The sequence below is a fragment of the Schistocerca americana genome, chromosome 4 (assembly GCF_021461395.2).
Source record: "Schistocerca americana isolate TAMUIC-IGC-003095 chromosome 4, iqSchAmer2.1, whole genome shotgun sequence".
Lineage (NCBI taxonomy): Eukaryota > Metazoa > Arthropoda > Insecta > Orthoptera > Acrididae > Schistocerca > Schistocerca americana.
The window spans coordinates 228,938,885-228,960,050 of record NC_060122.1 but is presented as its reverse complement, the minus strand read 5'-3'; the positions used below and the strand labels follow the sequence as shown (position 1 = coordinate 228,960,050).

General features: G+C 42.2%; 1 protein-coding gene across 1 annotated transcript in view; it reads left to right on the top strand.

Annotated features, from left to right (window-relative positions):
* The window catches only part of LOC124612855 (trypsin-1-like), a 110,680-nt gene that overhangs the window by 63,532 nt on the left and 25,982 nt on the right, over positions 1–21,166 (top strand). The window contains exons 3-4 of the mRNA XM_047141284.1: positions 10,895–11,057; positions 18,228–18,436. Coding sequence (XP_046997240.1) covers positions 10,895–11,057; positions 18,228–18,436 — 372 coding nt within the window. The remainder of the gene's footprint in view (positions 1–10,894; positions 11,058–18,227; positions 18,437–21,166) is intronic.

Sequence of the window (21,166 nt, the reverse complement as noted above, 5' to 3'; positions counted from 1 at the left end):
GAAACTAAAAATTTTAATAGCTGCTCAGCATCTTTGGCCGTGGAATGAGACGGGGAATGTCAGACCGGCTGCACCTGTGTCAGATATATTACAATAGTATGGCTTTTGCTCATTATAGTGTCATATAACTGTATAAGGAAGAAGATGAGAAGTCACTGTATGAGACATTTCAAAAAGCCGGTCGTGGAGCCTTAACTTCAAATAACCAGCTTGGTACCTGAATCTCTCGGTACTTTATCGACCATCAATATGCTCTCCATGAGTTCAGCTGCGTAATGGTTTTGCACAATAATTTCAAAACGAGGGGGTTGTAGAAGTAATGACTTCGTATTATATTAAAAGCCTTAAAGCGTTTTAAATAAAGTAATATTAACGTTCTACATCCATAATCTTCATGCCTACGTATTTATTTCTCAACATAATGACCCTAGCGAGGAACACATTTCTGCCAACTAGAGGCCAGTTTGTTGATACCGTCAGTGCAGAATTGTTCATTGTTGACAGAGTCACAACATCACCTCTGATTGCATCGCTTCATCACTATCAAAGCGAAGTCCTCGAAGGTGTTTTTTCAGTTTTTAAAACAGTTGAAAATGAGATTCGATCAAGTCGGGACTGTATGGAGGATAATCGATGACAGTGAACGCAACACGTCAAATTGATGCAAATGTTGCAGCGGTCGTATGTGGTCTGGAATTCTCAAGCTGACCGAGAGGGTTCTCCATGTGTGCACGAACTCTTAAAATTCGTGCTTTCAGTTTTCTGAGGATGCCTCAAGCACCGACGTAGTTACGTGGCACACCGCTACGTTACGCCCTACAATTCGGTGCCCTCTAGCGCCAGAGGGTTGTAACTTACGCCAGTGAAGCAGGAAAGTCGACTGAGTGATATGCATGACATTTAATACCTCAACCGATATTGAGAACAGATTAAACACTCGGATGTATTACTTTACAGCACGTCCTCGTAAGATGGGAGGGCGGCGTTTTCTAAGCTATGAAAATACACAGTAAGTCCAGGGAGCCCAATTTATTCTCTCTCATGACCATATAAGGGAGAAAGAAATTTAAACGGTATGAACAATGGGACAAAACGGTGAGAAAAATTAACTATTGAGAGACACAAATGGAAATTACTCAATTACACTCAAAACAACCTCGAGTGTGCCGTACGCATCTGAGAGAACATAGGAAAAACGAGGTCTCTAAAAATCCTGCTCAAAGCACCCTTTCGCGATGGAACAGAAACAAGTGATACGTAGTATATCGTAATATTAATCGATTATGCCAGGTGTTGACTGTTCAGATGGATCACTGTATGAGCAGCTTTACCAAGAAAATGGTGGACAACGATCCACATGGATAAGTTCAATCGGAAGTTAAAAAGTTAAAAGACAAACGCCATCGTGGTACGACAAACAATCATGCGTCCCCACAAAACCCCTCACGAACATACCAGCATGAAGTTCAATTCATGGCCTCACTCATTTCTGGATCTCCGTCAATCTCTGAGCACCAATGAAGAGATACCTTCACTGCCCTCGAAATGACGTCGGCGGCGAAGCAGAAATAGCAGTGAGGGGTGCGAAGCTCTACTGCACTGTCACGAACAAGGATACTTTACATACAAAACTACTTTTTTCTTAAACCGAAATACATCAACAGCCGTGAAATAGTCAGTAGAGCACCTTGAGATTAGCTTCTACAGAAAGGTCAGAACAACTCTGAAAAGCTTGTAAGGCTGTTGGAGACTAGTTTGTGCTGAGAAGTGACTTAAGAAAAAAATTCGATATATTGTTCCGTTTCTGAATTATAGCAATGACGCTATCCACCCAGGCCGTTGAGCGCGAAAAATTCAAGCGGCCCGCCAGATACAATTAGTGTCCGTTGTTCTCATAGCGTAGATGATAACGCACTAGACTGCCCGGCCTCGATCCTTACTGCCGTCCCATGTCCAATTTTTATGTCGCTCTCTTGTTTGGTTATAGGAAACCAAACGAAGACGACGTTTTTTGACAATGTTTCCGGCGGGCTGCTCGAATTTGCGCGTTCAGTGGCACTTCAAATCTAATTAACTTGGAAACGGCGCAACGTATCGAATTTTTTTCCTAGCAGTTATTTATCAGAATAATCTACTCTGCAATATTCTTACAAGCTTTTCGGACTGTTTTTGATCACCCTGCCTGTACAAAATCCTTTTCGTGCATAGACATTGAGACCATGGTTTCCAGAGCGGTGGGACTCAACCACAGCATCTGTTTTATCGTGTAGTATCATTATTTGGTCAAGTGTTTGAATGGAACGCAAACAAGACTTCTTCGAAAATACATAAACGATTTTTGTCTCAATTTTCACAGTGAAATTAAGGTTGAGAAATGGATGAATGTGGTGTCAAATTAATCAGAGTAAATATGTCCTGGAAAACACCCTTGGCTGTAGGAAAGTGACTAGACCTAAAGCCAGGCTGGTAATATTTGGCACCATCCCATTGAGAAGGATCTCTGGCTGGTCATCACTTACAGGCTTAACAAAAGCCACGCCAGCCCCGATCCTCAGCACAAAGAAAAATGGTTCTAATGCCCACAATGGCGAACAGGACGAGCGCAAGGGCACTAACAAGACCAGTGCTCAGGGACAGTTAGGAAATGTCATGTTACAGATATTCCACTTTCTGGGAGAGATATTGGCCAACTAAGCATTTAGAAGGAACATTATCAAAATCCCACAAATGCTTGAAGGCTCGATGGCTCTTCTACTAGAGTCACTGTCTTCAAAAGGGCGAGGGGGGGGGGGGGGGACACGGTTCCAGAGAACGGAGGGGGGACAGGGCGGAGGAGGTGCACTGGAGTAATGAAAAGAATGGTCGGCTCTCATTGAAATTTTTATGTTTAGTATTATTTGAGTAAAAGACTTCCCGTGCACTAATATTGGTAGTATCAGGTCATTTCCATGAATCAAGTTACGAAGCTCCCTCGTTGATAATTAGCAGGAATGCTGAGAAGTCGAGAGTAAAATCACCAGCATAGTTAGCTACCTACCAAACATTTAACAACTATTAATGACAATAAACTGATGGATAATGTAACCGCCACTTTCTTGCAACGCTGGCTGCAAGAAAACATGGCTGATCTCAAGCAGTGTGACTGTCCACTCGATTTCATCGAGGCTTCCGGAGTCTATTCAAAGGCATTACATGAGTTAGCTAGAAGTTAAATTGAAGTGCGTGTTCAGTCGAAATAGTTAATCGGATTTAAAGTAAATTGACACAAGTTCCGCCATTACCATTACTAATTGGGTGATTTACAGTGGTAACAACAGATCTCATAGAAGTGATTCACCGAATGTCTCGTCTGCTATGGAAGTCAGCAGTTCTAGTAAGGGAAAATATTCGAATTTGATCAAAATAGGCTTTCCTTCGTCGTCGTCAGCAACGTTAGTTCTAAACTTATAAACAATGTGCGTAAATATCAAGTTGATTATCTGACATTAGGCTTTACTTTCATTTTTTTGAATAATGAGGAACGACCGAATTGTGTTTTTGTTTGGAGATTTTATCCAACGATAAACTGCAGTCTATAAAGCTATAGAAACACATGCAGACCAAATATCCAGGCTATGTAAGGAAAGGCATAGAAGTTTTTAAGTGTGATAAGCAACATCTAAAAGGAAGTGCCACATTCCTCAAAAAAACAGATATGAGTTACTATAATTGCAAAATCAGAAACACCACACATTATTGCTGACAAATTACTCTTTCCTTCAGCTGTCAAAATGTGCGAACTCATGCATGGAGAAAGGTTTAGCGAGAATCTGAAGTCGATATCACTCTCAGAAGATACCGAGGCTCCCCGCATTGATGGGACAGCCTCTCACATGTAAAGTTAATTGCTACCACGTCTTCGTTAAAGCCTAAAATTCGCCCTGCAACTTGACGACAGTCCTGATATCGGAAATCTTTCCTAGCTTATTGTTTTTGTATGCAGCTGTTATGAAAATAAAATGCACAAAGACTCACCGTTTTTCAAATCGGTGGAAAAGAGGACCACAGGCAAACTTATTTTCTTCCTTGTGAATTCCTTTTTCGCTGAGAACAATCTGTGATAGATAAATTGTGTTCGTATATGTCGCGATGCGATGGAAGCACTTATTGGAATTTAAAAGGGGGGTTCATGGCAAGAGGATGTCCTGTTTCTCCTTCTGTAAAATCCACACAGTGCATGATATACAGGAGGGCATTGGTATCCAAAGAAGTATAACCAGAAGTCAGTAATGTGCTGAACGATGCTGTCAGTATTGTAAATTTTATGAAAGCACTACCTAATGACTAGGATTTCGGGAAGGAAGATTTGAGATTGGGGTACCTCAATGGAAGGAATAGGGTTGCCACATAACTGCTTCAGCGTTCATCATCTTTAATACATAGCTTGTCTTTCTTCAAGTCAAACGCGTCTTAAAAACAATCAACAGTAAAACTGATTGAACAGACTTAAGTAAAATGAATGTTAAATAGCTGCCACTAATTGTGAACCCACTGTCACCCCATAGACAGAAAAGGTACAGAATTAAAAAAATATAATAGTCACTGAATAGTTAGCTACAGTTAACCGAAATTCCCTGATCAGATTTTAAGACAATGATTTTCAAATAGCTGTTATTAACTATAAACCCACTATCATTCAGTAGAGAGCAAAATACAGAATAAAAAAAAAACAATCAACAGTCACTGAATAAGCAGCTACAGTTAGACAAGATATAGTGATCAGATTTTAAGCACATGATCTTTAAATAGCTGCAACTGATTATGAACCCACTGTCATTCAGTAGACAGCAAATTACAAATTTTAAAAACAATTAACAGTCACTGAACAGGCAGCTACAGTTAGCCAAAACTCACTAATCACTTTCCAACCAAATGAGTTTTAAACAGCTGCTATTAATTATGAGTAATGGTTGCGTAAGCCTCACCGGGAAGGGGCGGGGGGGAAGGGGAACAGCGAGACTAAGTCATACACGGAAGTTACTTAACTTGGGCAGGATGGCTGCCGTCCGTCCACTCCTTAAGCCTACAAGAGATCAGACTGCCTACATTCTCTCGTGCACCATTCAGAACTCCACCCCCCACCCCCACCCAGACCCACGGCCGACTCGCTCTGCACACCACACATCACACACTCACTGCCCAAAAGCCTGTTTCGCAGCTTTTGTACGCCGCCGGCGTACCTCCAAAGTTATCCACACAAAGATCTTCAACAAGGGCCCAAATCGATAGAAGGCCGAACCCTACAGTTGCAACGGCGACCGAAACGGTCTCGGGGTTGAAGTGACGGAAAGCGCGGCAAGACCCGCGGAGTGGGCAGCGAACAACAACACAACAGGAGAGGACGGACACGACCAAAGGAGGACCTTAAGACACAACAAGGACAACAGAGTACGAACCAAAACAAGACAACCACGTCCACTCGTACACAGAACAAGTAAGTAAATAAGCTGTCTAAGGCGAAGCGATGTGTCCAGAAACTTACGCGAGGTTAGACTGGCTGGCTGAGCTTTTTTTTTTCTTTATCGTTATTTTCACACCTGATACAGGTAGGCCAGCAGCGGCATACTACACCGCTCTTCGGCTACAGATATGACTAATGATACAAAAGGAGACAATCGAAAAACAGACATGGTGGATATACAAACGTAGACATACAAAATTAAAACACACAGAGCCGTTCAAGGGCGCAGTGTCCAAAATAAAAACGTTCAGAAACGTGGACACGCACAGAGATGACAGAGACGACACACGCGAACGATGGAACACAAACGATGAAACACTGGTACACGAACACGACGGCACACACAAACACTAGCCGATGATCTCCAGCGCGCAAAAGTTCACTATACGTGTATGAGTCCGGGGTCCTGCCAAAAAGGGGCAGAGGAGGGCTGGAGGGAGAGGGGAGGAGAGGGTGTAGATGCCAGTGCCAGAGGAGATGGGAGGGGGGGGGAGGAAAGAAGGTAGGGGGGTTGGGGAGGACCGGGGGAGAGGAGGGATGGAGGAAAGGAGGAGGGAGAGAAGGGAGAGAGGGTGCCCTTGGGAAAAAACACTGGAGGTGAATGGGGCTGGCTGAGCGAGAGGCAGGCGCTTAAGTATTGCGGGCGCCGCTGTTGGCCGCTGGAATCACATGTTCCACTGTGGCGCCCTCACACTAAATGCGCGCCAGGAGGCGTGCGCCACCACAGCTTATGGCACGATGGAGCAGACACCATGACGTCTGGCGGGGATTCAAATTCCGCGGCGCGCGTTACCAGACCGACGGCTCACGACCTTTAAACAGTAGGCTATTTTCCATTGTTTGTAATGACATGGGTTCCACTCAGGATACGCTTCTATTGCACACGGAACTACGTTGGTTGCCTCGAGGTTGGTTGCCTCATTTCATTGTGGAGCTGAAGGATGAACCTCGTCTTTTCCTACTGAACAGCAGTCCTACATTCTCGGCTCTGTTTCTTGACGAAAAAAGGCAACAGATACTGTGCTACTTGACCAACATTTTATGAGAAACTGAATGCTCTTAACGTATCATTTCAACGTCTTAATGATATCATCTTTCTAAACGAGAATGGGCTTTTGTCTTAAGACAAAACTTGAAGCTTTGAAAACCCAGATGGAGAAGATAGCTGCGAAATGTTTTCATTTCTGACTGATTTCATGAAAGAAAATTAGTTAGATGAAGTTAAAAGTAATAGAATTTTGTAGTATATCTTGGAGACCCTCACCAACAATGCGAGGATGAATTTCCAGAACTTTCATCTCTGTATGATATGATCCACAACCCGTTCGATACGATCGTAACAGACCACTTATGAACAGTAGAACATGAAGAACTAATAGAACCCCAAGTGATGATACACTTTGGAATGTGTCTCAGTCCAACAACACATTACCATGACTAATAATTGAGTAAAGGTTCTGTAGTAGAGCGTGTTTGGAGTGCACATTTCTATTACTGTCTTACTTCAGTAACAGACCTCTGGCAGAGCATGCTAGGAGCACACATTCCCATTACTGTCCTACTAGGGTAACGGTCCTCTATTAGATCATGCTAGGAGTTCACATTTCCCTGTGTCTTCTACCGGAGTGACAGACATCTACGAGTATAAGAGCACACTGGGAGCGCATATTTCCATGACTCTCCTATTAAGTAACAGTTCTCTAGTACTAGCCCCACGGTAGTGATGACTCCTAGCAGGCTCTGACGCATTCGTCAGCCTAGAAATAATTATATTTTATAGTCAATCGAATATGATTTAGCCCTTTAACAATTTATGTGAATGTTTGACTGAAAACTTATGGTGCCTAATGACGGAATGTACCAGAGGACTTGAGCGAAAACCTTTCAGTATTTCATATTTCAATAGTTGATAGAAAGTAAAACGAACCCGAAATTATAGTTTACAGAGCGGATAAATTTCTTTCTTTTTAACCTTAATGTGGCATGTAAATAGATTTGGTTCAAACAGTTTTGAGTATGTTACCGGGTAACTGCATAAGCGGTAACTACCACAAGTATAGACATCACTTTTTTGGACGACAAAAGAGTACTGTGTACTTTGATTTAATTGCTGCAACTTGTTTACCTAATTCATTGAGTTTTCTTAGTTGAAAATATAGTGCTATGGTGTATTGTTTGTAACTTTTAAACGTAAGTAATGAAAATTAAGCTAGACATCACCACGAAACGATTCCAAAAATGAGCTTCACAAACGTATCATTAAATTTATTTCTTCATCAGAAACACATTCAGTCTACACAGGCTTGCTGTGTCCTGAACTATCATGCTCACAAACTGATCTCGTTAGGCAGAAAATACATTACATTCGTAAGTGAGAAGTTACACCCCATTTCTCAAGTAATTACGAGTAGACTTCATCAGTTCTTAGGGCTTTGTTTATCTCATATTCTGACGCGATTTCCTTGTACCGTCGATTCAAAGAAGGAAATTTAAATACAGTACTCTGCTAGTTCATTTGTCTTTAGTACAGGAAAACGGTCTCTATTCAAACCTCAGAATTTTAAGCATCATCGTTTCATAAAAAAGAGATGCCGTGCCTTTGAGGAAAAAATTTTTTAAAAGAGAAGCTGTGAGGTTTACAAATTTGGCTCTTAGTCTCAACCTTCGTGAATTTCATAGCAAGTGCACTAACCAAATATCCGATGGACATTATAGTGGAAGTGTTCACAATCGAAGATATGTGACTATTGGTAGCTTCTATCTGCTGGAAGCGTAATTCTCTATGTAGAGGAATTTTGAAGCTGTTTCGGTTAAAAATTCCTCTTAAAGAAAACTTGGCACTTACTATAGAACAAATGCAGAATTAGTTCCGTTATATTATTTGTGGTACAAAAGTCACCACTTTGCCTGAGGCACAAAAAATTCGACATTGGAGAAAACAGTTCTAAACGCAGTAGAATAGAATCGATTTCACTAATCGGAGAAGCTGACTGGGAAACCAAAACGAATGTCATGAATCAAAAGGTTTGGTAATTACAAAAACAAATTCTAAAAATGAAATAAGGGTACTTTTTCACAATGAAGGCATGGATAAATAAGTTTAGCATTTAGGCATAAAACGATTATACTGTTAGTTCGTAGTCATTTCCATTAGATACAGTATCCTTCAGCATGTTGGGGAAAAAATAGGAAAACTGAAAAATACATACCATGGTATTTCATATATGTATGTAAAACTATTGCTACGTTATAGGTAGAGTTAAAAAAAATTGCTAGTGTAAGAATGATCAGTATGCCAAGTCGTGTGTTTCTCGTGGGCAACGGGATACATATTTACCACCAACTGTATTTGTTTACTGCATTCACAGGAATACATCATACCATCTCTGTACGCTGCTGGCAACTAGTAGTATTTGTGGCACCACCTGTAGTTCCTGTTTGTTGCGAAGTATAGCTTTTAGGTGTTGCTAAATGTCTATTTTGTCTTTCATTGGTCGCGGGAAGTATACATACCATCAAATAACGTTGTTTTGAGGGCCGGTTCTTAGTATGGTTACCATCGAAGCAATTTTTCCACGAGACGAGAGATGTACAACTACTTCAAGAGTGATATTTCTTTATGTGGACTGTGGTATGCAAACTTAGAACTATTTAAATGTTTCACTACGCTCATGGGATTATGTGTTATAACCTGTGGATGATTCTGACATTTTGTGGTAGCACGGTGTACTAGGTATGTAAAACTGCTTCTCTCTCTCGTGAGGTCACTGCTGTTGTCAGTTGTGAAGGTGAAACACATTGCTTCGTTTCTACAGTACTTACTGCTGTACTGTGACTTGATACGTATTAATATACTTATGGGAGCGAGCGGAAATCGCAAAATTTTCAAATCCGACGCTGCGAGTGTTTTACGTCATCAAGAGAATTTCGAAACTTGTGTAACGGCAAGACAAAACAGCTCACAAAAGGGCAGTGGGAATAATACTTACCACCATATTTTTGGTCCGAAAACATAAAAAAATATCAAAAATTTAATAAAGTCAGTTGAACACAATCCTAATACGGTCTAAAAAAATTATTTTGCTTGATTAGCTACAAGAAAAAACAAATGCACCAGCAAAAGGATTAATTAAGCGTTTAACAACGGAGGGATCACTTGATTTTACTGATACTACTTAATTTTTAGAATTTCGTGCCTAAGTCGGTAGGAACAGGACCCTTATGGGATCGCTTTGTTGTCCGTCTGTCCGACTGTTAAAACCAATTTTCTCAGACACGGGTAGATTATCAAGTTGAAACTGATGTCACATTATAGGATTACGGTTTCTTAGCGGTGGTAAAAACTGAAGCTTCTAAGTCAATGCAATCAAAAGATACGGCCATTAATGTCACATATTTTGATACTCGAAAACTAACACATCAAAACCTGTAGAGTACTTCCCGTTGACCTAGAACCATGATATTTGGCAAGGAGCAGGGTTTCACAGAAAAACTAAAGAAAAAATCCGGAAATTGTGACTTTGTAATTATATCACATGAAAAAAAATTGTCATTTGTCTCTTTGACAGTCTATTTTAGGGCCCTTTTCCTCAGGAATGGATAGACGCATAAATCCGAAATTACATACTAAGGTTACATACCACTTTTGAAGTGATTGTACACCTCTTGTCTTGTGGAAAAATTACTTTGGTGGTAACCATACTAACAACTGGCCTTCAAAACAACGTTGTTTTTTAATGCCTTTATACTAAGGTGTAAAAATATTAAGCTTGTAAGACTTTGCAATCAAAAGATACAGTCTTCTGTCACATTTTGATATCTGCAAACTCACTCATTGAAACTTGTAAGGTACTTACTGTTTACTTAGAATAATGAAATTTTGCAAGAAATAGTGCAAGTAAAGGAAAACATCAGAAAATTGTTTATTTTGAGTTATATGACACTCGTAATCCGACTTGAAACTTAAAATTAAAACATTCCCGGGACCGATATCTTGCCTACTGGCAAAAATCGACGATATTCTGGACTTCTGGGGTGGATGAAGTATCTATACACATAAGTTTGTCAGCAACCCTCAGAGAGCGAGTCCTACTCGTACCTGGCCAACTTCTTTTTTTTGTTAGAAGAACTAAGTAGTAACAGTTGCTAGCTCTGCTTGTGTAGCGTCTTCCATACCTGCGTTATTAGAGGTAAAACTGTTCGCAGTCACAAATGACGTTAGCAGTGAACGCAGCTTGGCCTGGTACCTGCTTGACGGCCTCACCTGTGGGCCATGAGATGTGAAGCACTGGTTTGCTGTGACGCGTCCTCACCGCCTGTCCTACGCCTGGCTACAAAGGCCTGTCGCCTGGTGCTGCTACTGTACAGTACAAGCAAGTGTGCCGGCTGTTGCAGAGTGCGGTGTGGCCAACCACGAGGTTCGCATCGTAGGGGGCCGGCCGACCGGCGTGAACCGCTACCCGTGGGTGGCGCGTCTCGTGTACGACGGCCGGTTCCAATGCGGCGCCTCGCTGCTCAACGGCGACTACGTGCTCACCGCCGCACACTGCGTCCGCAGGTAGGCCGCACACTACACTCCACGCCACGCCTCACTATCCTCTCACTAGTTCACTGTCAGGCTGCCTGGATAACCAAATGCGGGTTTGTCTTCTGCGAAGAGCACCACTTCATTTCATTCCTGTACTCCGTATGATGTCATGAATTTATTCGATATTATTCTAACATTCTGCGTGGTGTCTGTTCTATATCGTGTCTCCCTACCACTTTCGCGCAACGACGCTCTGAGCGTGTTTTTTAGGGAATTGACTAGTTTGAACCTGGGACCTGTTGCTGGTAAGGAGACGCCAGACCACACATGACATGTAGAATTCAGAAGAGTTCAGTGAGACTAGCGATGATATAACCAAATACTTAATGATTTCAGCGTCAGCTCCACTGCACTCCCTGTAAAAGAATCTTAACACTAACTAAATTTAGTGGAAGGGGTTCAAAGCTTTCCTATTTTTAGTTAGCTGGTAAAATAACGCCGAAGATGCAGTTAACTTTACCTTTGGCAATTTTATTCTACTCACAAAACATTGTTTATAAATTGCACTATTGATAGAAGGAAATGTTTTAATACAGGATGGTAAAAACCAACTGCGTTCAACAAAAATGTGAACGAATATTCCCTGAATGGGTTTCCAAGTTCCACAATGGATCGAAGGATGACCTATGCCATATCACATCCATAATCTAGGTTTCAAAAAAAATGGTTCAAATGGCTCTGAGCACTATGCCTGCCTCGGGCATGGATGTGTGTGATGTCCTTAGGTTAGTTAGGTTTAAGTAGTTCTAAGTTCTAGGGGACTGATGACCTGAGATGTTAAGTCCCATAGTGCTCAGAGCCAATGTTTTAATCAGTAATGCAATATTGCTGGCAAAAATTAATTATATTCTGAATGAAATGATTTTACAAATGTTCAAATGGGACTTACTTTTTACAATAATCTTACAACTAGCATTGCGCAAACGTATCTTCAGTAGCCTTGAGTTTCTCAAAACAATAAGTCAATAATATTAGTTCCTCTTACGATAATAGTTAGCTGATGTCTCTGTACATCCGTTTATAATCTCTCGTAAATCATAACTGGTGGCTTGCAGGCACACCGCTCCTCTCAACCTCTCGCTTCAGACCTGCTACCGACTCGCTTCACATCTCGTTTACGACTGACTTCCTATGAACGCTAAAGTGCGGTCTCTCTTGCCAACAATTCTTTCTGGTGCAGACAATCCCTGCTACCATTACAAAATGTATCAATGCGCAGTCCTTCCCGCTCTTTTCTTAAAATGTATCCATAAGCGGTCTCTCCCGCCCTTTTTTAAAATTATATCAATGTGCGGTCTCTCCTGCCAACAATACTTTGGTGCAGACATTCCCTGCTACCACAATTATTTCCAACATAAGTATTAATTATTCCTACTTAATCCTATTAATAAAATATAAACATCTTTCATAAATTGTGGTTTGACAATATACAATAGAAATATGCACGTCATACAGCCTGATCTGGATCATCGTGATTATTTCCAACGGGGATATCTAAAGTCACTTGTGTATGAAGCCCCAGTGGACAGAATTAGATGGCAGAATTGTAGCTGCCTGTGATACGATCCGAAACACACCAGGGATATTCGTCAGGGTGTGCCAGAAACCTGTTCGGCGATGTCATGCTTGCTTTGAGGCTGATGGCCGTCAGTTTCACCACAGTTTGTAAGGTACAATGCAAAGGGTGCGTTCATTGTGTCAATAATGCTATTTGCAATTAACTTATGTAAATAAAAAATGTACACAGAATGTGATTTTATTCCTATTATCTCTTTAAGCTGGCTTCTTTGAACCCAGGTTCCCTACTGAAATTGTTCAGTGGAGCATCCTCTGTGTCCTGTTAAATTTTTGCACCCTCTTACGAAACACCATGTACAATACGAAGTATTTTCTATTTAGTTAAAGGCTATAACTGTTTTACACAGCTTTTTTATTTAATGAGATAGTAAGGGACCAATGGTTTTTATTACGGAAATTGCTTCTTTTTCATTTTTTCATGGCGTTTGAGAGGCCTCGAAAGAACAGCATACTGATAAACGATTGTAGTCTATATTACTAAGCCACTATCCCAAAACACGGAACCGGTTGCAGGTTGCGTATCTTAAGGCTTCCAGTGGAAAGGCCTCGAATATGGGTGTGTCTGTTGTCCTTCGCGTAAGTTAGATTAAGTAATGTGTAAGCCTAGGGACCGATCACCTCAGCAGTTTGGTCCCATGGGAACTTAACACAAATTTCCAATATCCAGTGGCAAGGAAAATTCCATTTTCAATATTTCCCGTAATTATTAACAGAATTTAAAAATTTAAATTGCTGTCATTATCTACCCATGAATAGGTATACTGTTATGTTAAAGGTTTTCTAACAAACAGTACTGGTAGGTGTACCACCAACCAGTAATATACGATGAAGAAACAGTCAGTCTTGGTTGCAGGACTGTATTTATTACTTATTTACCAAAGACGCGTTTCGCCTGATTCGGGTTTCTTCAGATTGGCTGAATAATAGATAGCATCCCAGGTACCTAACACTATCTAACATTCAGCCAATCTGAAGATATCTTAATCAGGCGAAACGCGTTATTAGTAAATAAGTAATAAATACACCCCTGTAACCAAGAAAGTTTCTTCTTCTTAACTTATAACTTAAAACAGTAAGACAAATATTAGAGTTATGAAGTGTGTGTTTGTCTTGAGGCAGCGCAAGTGACGGCGCACAAATTTCCAGATTACACTGATGAGCCAAAACATTAAGACCACCTGCTTAATAGCTAGTTTGTCCGTCTTTGGAACAAAACACATCACTGATTCTGCGTATCAGGCATTCGACAGTTTGCTGGATGGTTTATGGAGGTATGTGGCATTAGATGTCTACGCACAGATCATGTAATTCGCATAAATTACAGGCCACTGATTTGCGTGGCGGTGATGGTGGCCAATAGTGACCCAGATGAGTTCCTTAGGGTTCACATCAGGCGAATTTGGTCGCCGAGACATCAACGCGACTTCACTATAACGCTCCTCAAACCACTGTAGCACCATTCTGGCTCAGAGACATGGACATTTATACTTCTGAAAGATGATATCACTATCGGGGAAGACATCAGGCATGAAGGGACACAGGTGGTTCGCAGCTGTCAGTGTGTCTTCATTACTACCACGGGTCCCATGCAAGCATAGTCGAATGTCTCCCACAGCATAATACTGCTTTCACCAGCCTGCGTCAGTGGCGCGCTGCACGTTTCGAGCCGTCGTTCACCCCGATGGCGGCGTTTGTGGAGACGACCATTGACCTACTGTAGCAAAAATATGATTCAGCCGAAAAGCCAACAAGTTCCCACTGACCGATCGACGATCGATGTTCCCGTGCCCACTGCAGTCGTAATTGACAATGTCGTTGGATCAGCAAGTGAACACGTACTGTATATGTGATCTGCTGCGGAGCTCCATGTTCAACAATGCACGATGAACGGTCTGCTCCGAAGCACTTGTGCGTGAAACAGCATTGTGCCCTTTCAGCAGAGATGCCACAGATCACCGTCCATCCTACATTACAGAGGACACAAGCCTCTGAACCCCACGTGGACGTCCAACCAATTAGCACGTAGTGGTAGTTTTACTGTCCTTCTACCTCTTTCCGTATGTGCCCACAACACTAGCACGTGAGCATTAGACCAGCTTCGCCGTTTTCGAGATATCCGTTCACAGGCTCTGCGTAATAATAATCTATCCTTTGTCAAAATCGCTTATTTCAATGGATTTCTCCGTTTGCAGCCCATATCTTCGCTATGGTAATATCATGTCCGTGTCCGCTCGCTTGTATGCTTTTGTCACCGTGTCACGTGCCACAACGCCACCAGGCGGCATCCATGTCACGTTGGGCATTGGTTATAATATTTTGGCTGATCAGTGTATATTCATCCAGTATTTGGGACTGAGAGCACTTTAGCGACTTCCAACAAATTTTTAAGTAATTTCAAACCTTTTCCGAACTTTTGTGGCTTATATGCTTAACATTAAATATGTAACTATTAACTAATTTGTGAAATAATCACATGTCTCAAGCTGTTTTATACCAGGGAGTTCGATTCTTTAAAGAATCGTGGGGTTTAATGAAGTTTCACTGAGAGAGATGACATCGACATATACATCGACACTCCGCAAGCCACATTAGCTGTGTGACAGAGGGCACAGCTGTCACTTACCCTTTTCCTGTTTCAGTGCCGGCCGAAGTGGCCGTGCGGTTCTAGGCGCTGCAGTCTGGAACCGCAATACCGCTACGGTCGCAGGTTCGAATCCTGCCTCGGGCATGGATGTGTGTGGTGTCCTTAGGTTAGTTAGGTTTAAGTAGTTCTAAGTTCTAGGGGACTAATGACCTCAGAAGTTGAGTCCCATAGTGCTCAGAACCATTTGAACCAACCTGTTTCAGTCGCGAGTGGTTTGCGTGGTAAACGACTCATCGTAAGCCTTTGTGCTGCCTCATATCTCTCTAAATTTACCTTGAAACACTTCAGTTACTATGTGGGGAGGAACTAATCATCATGTTGCTGTTTGTTTCTATTAATGAGTCAATACAAATGTCGTTAGATGCCTGAGCATCAATAAAGAAATATACCCTATGTCCTTTACGCTGATCGGAAGCTATGTGTTATTTAAAAGAGGATTTGCACTACAGAATTATCAAAAGAAAACAATGTCCCTCACATACAAGTTATAAAGTCTCCCTTTATTACTAGGCTAATTACTGTTTAGCTCACCAGGGCCTTTATACTGAAATGTTTCCCCACACCACCTAATATTGTCTTTCTATGTGTGTGAGTAACTGTATGTTCACTGTTGTGGGTAAATACATACAGCGTACACAGGGCGGTGTGTGAAACTGATAGCGATTACACGCTTCCGCTGTTGTAGAAATCTGCTCCAGATGCTGAAGATACCGTGTTGAGCTGAAAGTGGTAACCAAAGTACGGAGAAATATTCTTCGAGGCTCTGTTGCATAGCAATCAGATTGCTTTCAGTTCTGATTAATGTCCAGTTACTATTGTGGATTTGAATGATCCATGAAGTGACTTCTTTTCCGAAGAAAACATCGAACTATTTCACTAGAACTGAACGCTCCCGTCGGAACTGTTCTCAGCTGGTGTTTATTAGTAAATCACAATAGCAGTATATCGCTGGGTGTATAATAAGACGTACCTTCTTGAAATGAACAATATTTTATTGTTCTATTAACTGATTTCCTTCCATATGCACTTATATTTTACAATGTGAATCAAAAACTCTCAATGGCGTCGATTTTTTACATCACAAGAATGGCTCTCCTCTCCTTAAAAATTACTCTTAACAAGAACAAAAAACTCTATATCCTAAGAATAATTATGTGAGCGCTGACCGCCACAGAGTAATAAACAATATCTTTGTCTCTCTCTCGCACTGTCACAGCAAGTTACGCTGCATGATACATCATAAAGTGTGGCTGATGGCACTGGCTAATCTATATTAAAATAACATGGCATTAATTAACTACCGAAATGACATCAAGACGAATTAGATTACTACACATTTATTTTATGAAGATTTACACACATGGGAAAAACTAACAAGAAAAAATGTAGCAAGAAATACGTAAAGTATTAAATTATCTCAGTTACTAGTTGGAGAGCGACGGGCAGAACTTTTGGAGTCGGAGGCGGACAGCAGCTTTCCGGTCCTCAGATAGATGGAGAGCAGTTGGTGTTCGGCTGTGGTCTTATCACATTTGAATACATTGACATTTTTCTTTTCTTTTGTTTCAAAGTAAGAATATTTAATAACTATTTCAGATGGATGTACATGAGACGCTTTGATCATACTGTTTTTAATATCTACTCTTCTTTTGAAACCCAAATTATTTCCTTCCATTAAAATGTTCGAATGTGTGTGAATTCCTAAGGGACCAAGCTGCTGAGGTCATCGGTCCCTAGACTTACACACTACTTAAACTAACTTACATTAACTTATGCCAAGAACAACACACACACCCATGCCCGAGGGAGAACTCGAACCTCCGGCAATCCGGCCGCGCGACAGGGCGCCACTAACCGTGTGGCCTCCTTCCATTACTAAGATGTTTTACTGATATAACCTAAAGCTTACATGCTCCTTGCTTACCACACAAACTAAATAGAAGAGACCTTGACTCACGATACCTAAAACTACAGAACCTCTTGGGACAAAGACCATGCGCCATTTAATAATGAATGTATCAAACGTTCTCTCCATGATTTGGCACTTGCAACAAGCCTAGGATGATCCAACAAAGTGCCGAGAACATATAGTACAGAAAACACCTTACAAACACACACACACACACACACACACACACACACACACACACACACACACAAACACACACACACACACACACACACACACACACACATGCACGCACGCACGCACGCACACACACACACACACACACACACACACACACACACACACAAAGTGTTTTCACACATTCGTCGAATGTGTTCTCTAGGAGCTTGCAAACTGTTTTCTTTGGTTTCCTTCTTTCGTGAGAGGAACATGTGTTTAGATTTGTTGTTTCAAACCAACGTCACGAACGAAGTCTTGGCCATTGTCAACGTGCAAAAGACGTTAAAGCTTAATAATGTAGTCTGCTACATAACAGTGCCAGCAAATTATGTTTGCACCAAAGCTGTTCGATAAAAGTTGCTAGGGTTAATCGCGCTCGTGCTTGTGCGAAAGAAAATACAAAGTAGTTAACAGAAAGGGGCAATGTGTCACCAGGAGAAACAGTGATCTTGTTTTATAATTTAACTCAGTTTTGAGGACGCCCAACAGCAGATTCCAGTAATGAGTATCATCCTCTCTACATGTAAATATGAGGATGGGCCAGTGCGGCCGAAACCAAACATTAAAACAAAAATATGTGCTTTGTGCACGAAAGATTAGAATTTAGTTATTTTCCGACAGTATCATAGAATATTCAGTAAGATAGAAATATTTACTGTCAAGACTAGTTACTCATGTTTAATTTTTGTTTCAAAATTCGTAAAACCTTGCTCTTGATGACAGTCACGTAATGAATGTTTGCTAGGACGTGGTTACAGAGATTTATTTGTTGGTGTCACATATTCTGCAGACTGAAGCGCTCGAAGATCCGGATCTTCCTGGGTGACCACGACCAGACGTCGACGACGGACACGCCGGCCATTATGCGCGCGGTCTCCTCGGTGATCCGACACCGCAACTTCGACCTCAACACATACAACCACGACATCGCGTTGCTGCGCCTGCGCAAACCCGTCGACTTCAGCAAGCGCATCCGGCCCGTCTGTCTGCCGCCCAAAGGTGAGATTCGGCGCAGAGAAGGTACAAGCAATTGTTTACACTCATAATTCATGCAACCTGAGACGGGTAATAGCCGTAAACCTCAGAGTCAACTACGAATTCAAAACTCAACAGCAGAAAATGGCTACCTCTGAATTGTTTGATCGTATCCAGCTAAGATTACAGAACGAAATATTAGTAACTCTCTTAAAAGGATAAATTGGTCGCTTTTGAACGGAGAACTGGTAACAAGCGTTCACCGAGCGAGGTGGCGCAGTGGTTAGCACACTGGACTGGCATTCGGGCTCAAACGACGGTTCAAACGCGCGATCGGCCATCCCGATTTAGTTTTTCTGTGATTTCCCTAAATCGCTTAAGGCAAATGCTGGGACGGTTCCTTTGAAAGGGCACGGCCGATTTCCTCCCCATCCTTCCCTTATTCGATGTGAGCGATGAACTCGCTGTTTGGTTCACATGGCCATTCATTGCTTACGTAAGTCATGGGAGTGAAGTGTGTACACTATTTGATCAAAAGTACGGGAAAATTCGTATGTAGCACTGAACTGGACATTAGATATCACGTGAGGCGAACCTGGCAGTACTAAAGGAAGCCAGGAATATTGTGCTGTCAGTAGGGAATCAGTAACGGCAGAAGGGGTTAGTCAGGAGAGTTTAATGACTTCGAGCGTGGACTAGTCATTGATTTTCACCTGAGTAACAAATGCATCAGGAACATTTCAACCAGCGTAATGCTGTTGTGATTATGAAGTGGAAACGCGAAGAAATAAGCACGGCTAAACCAAGACTAGGCATATACTGACGAACAGGGATGATCTAGAACTGTGGAGAGTGTTTGTAAAAATTCGCATGAAATCAGTGGAACGAGTCATTGGTGAATTCCAAATGCTACCAGCAGTCCAGCTAGCAGAATCACTTTACGTAGGTCGTTAAAATGGTCAATCAGCTTCTCATGAGCCACACATACCTCTGTAGGCAATGCTACACGCCGTTTGATGTGATGTAAAAAGCGACCCTACTGAACAGTGGATGTCTCGAAATGAGGGATTTAGAGAGATGAATCACGCTGTACCATGTGCCAATCCGATGGAAAGATTTGGGTTTGCCGGATGCTACAGTATATGGCTGTTTCTCGTAGTTGTATTCTGGTCCCAATACTTCGTTTAAGAAAACTCTAAATGTGTAGGGATATGAACGCAGTTTATAGTGTTCTGTGCTGCCGAAAGAAGTGGAACAGTTCGGAGACTATGGTCCTATCAGCATGACAATTCATAAATCAGTTTCACGTGGAGACGTGAAAAAGAATGGACAAAGGGAGTATCTGGACGTGCCCATGACCGCACTGGCAGTTTAATTGCCCTACTTACTCGTGTATCAACATTTACTGTGAAATTTGTCTGTAACGAATGGTGTACCACTCGCAGCCATGTAGCACGACGTAAGAACAGTGATCGTCAGACATCCGAACCAATGTGAATCAGAGAGGGGGTCACGCCTAATCACTGACAACCTGTTTGAACGCCTACAGGAACTGCTGCCGTCGGAGAATGCGTTCCCACCTCAGCCACTTTCCGAGTGACAATTACGAAGGGATCAGCATGTTACTGACGTTTGAAGTTTACCTCGAAAAATGCCAGAGCTCACAGCGGCACACAGAGTCGCACTCTTCAACGGGCGAAAATACACAGATACTGGACAGTAGGTGATTACAGGCGTGCAGCGTGTTACGACGAATCACTGTTTTGCCTCTTCTCGTATGATGTGTTACTATCTTGACGGACTCTCAGGCACCCTATCGCACATCGATTGGCCTACTAGATCGCCTGATCTCAGTTTCACAGGAAATGTCGGATAGTCTTTGGGACAGTGAGTGACACGTTGCAATCAACATTCCCACAGTTTCATAGCTTCAGGGGATCTCATCATCAGTGAGCGTCTTCAGGTAGATATGGCATCCCTGAAGAATCTTATAGCCAATGGCCTTGCTGTAGTGGTAATACCGGTTCCCATAACATAAACGAAGTTAAGCGCTGGACCGCTTGGCTAGCACTTGGATGCGTGACCAGTCGGGTTTGCCGACTACTGTTGGCAAGCGGGGTGCACTCAGCCCTCGTGAGGCCAATTGAGGAGCTACCAGACTGAGAAGTAGCGACTCCGGTTACGAAAACTGACAATGGCCTGGAGAGCAGTGTGCATATTAGCATCCAGTGACGCCTATGGGGTGAGGATGACACGGGGGGCGGGAGGTACCTTCAAGGCCTGTTCGGTCGGAGATAGGAGTATCTTACGGAATCGCTCCTTTTCTAACTGACGCCGTTTGAAGTTTAGAGGCGGTATTGCACGGTAAAAAACTGTTGTCAACTGAAGGTGACCAATTTTTGTCTGGTGTCTTTTTTTTAACTTACTGAGTAAACATCTGTGTAAAGTTCCAAGTTCCTCAAATCCAGACGTATAGGTCTCGCTCTGATACGTGTTTTGTCTTTTAAACAATTCTTAGGCGCTTTTTTTCGTTTCCTTCTGTATGTGACATATATCACTTTAGATGCCAAATGCGGCCAGCCGCGGTGGCCGAGCGGTTCTAGGCGCTACAGTCTGGAACCGCGCCACCGCTACGGTCGCAGGTTCGAATCCTGCCTCGGGCATGGATCTGTGTGATGTCCTTAGGTTAGTTAGGTTTAAGTAGTTCTAAGTTCTAGGAGACTGATGACCTCAGAAGTTAAGTCCCACAGTGCT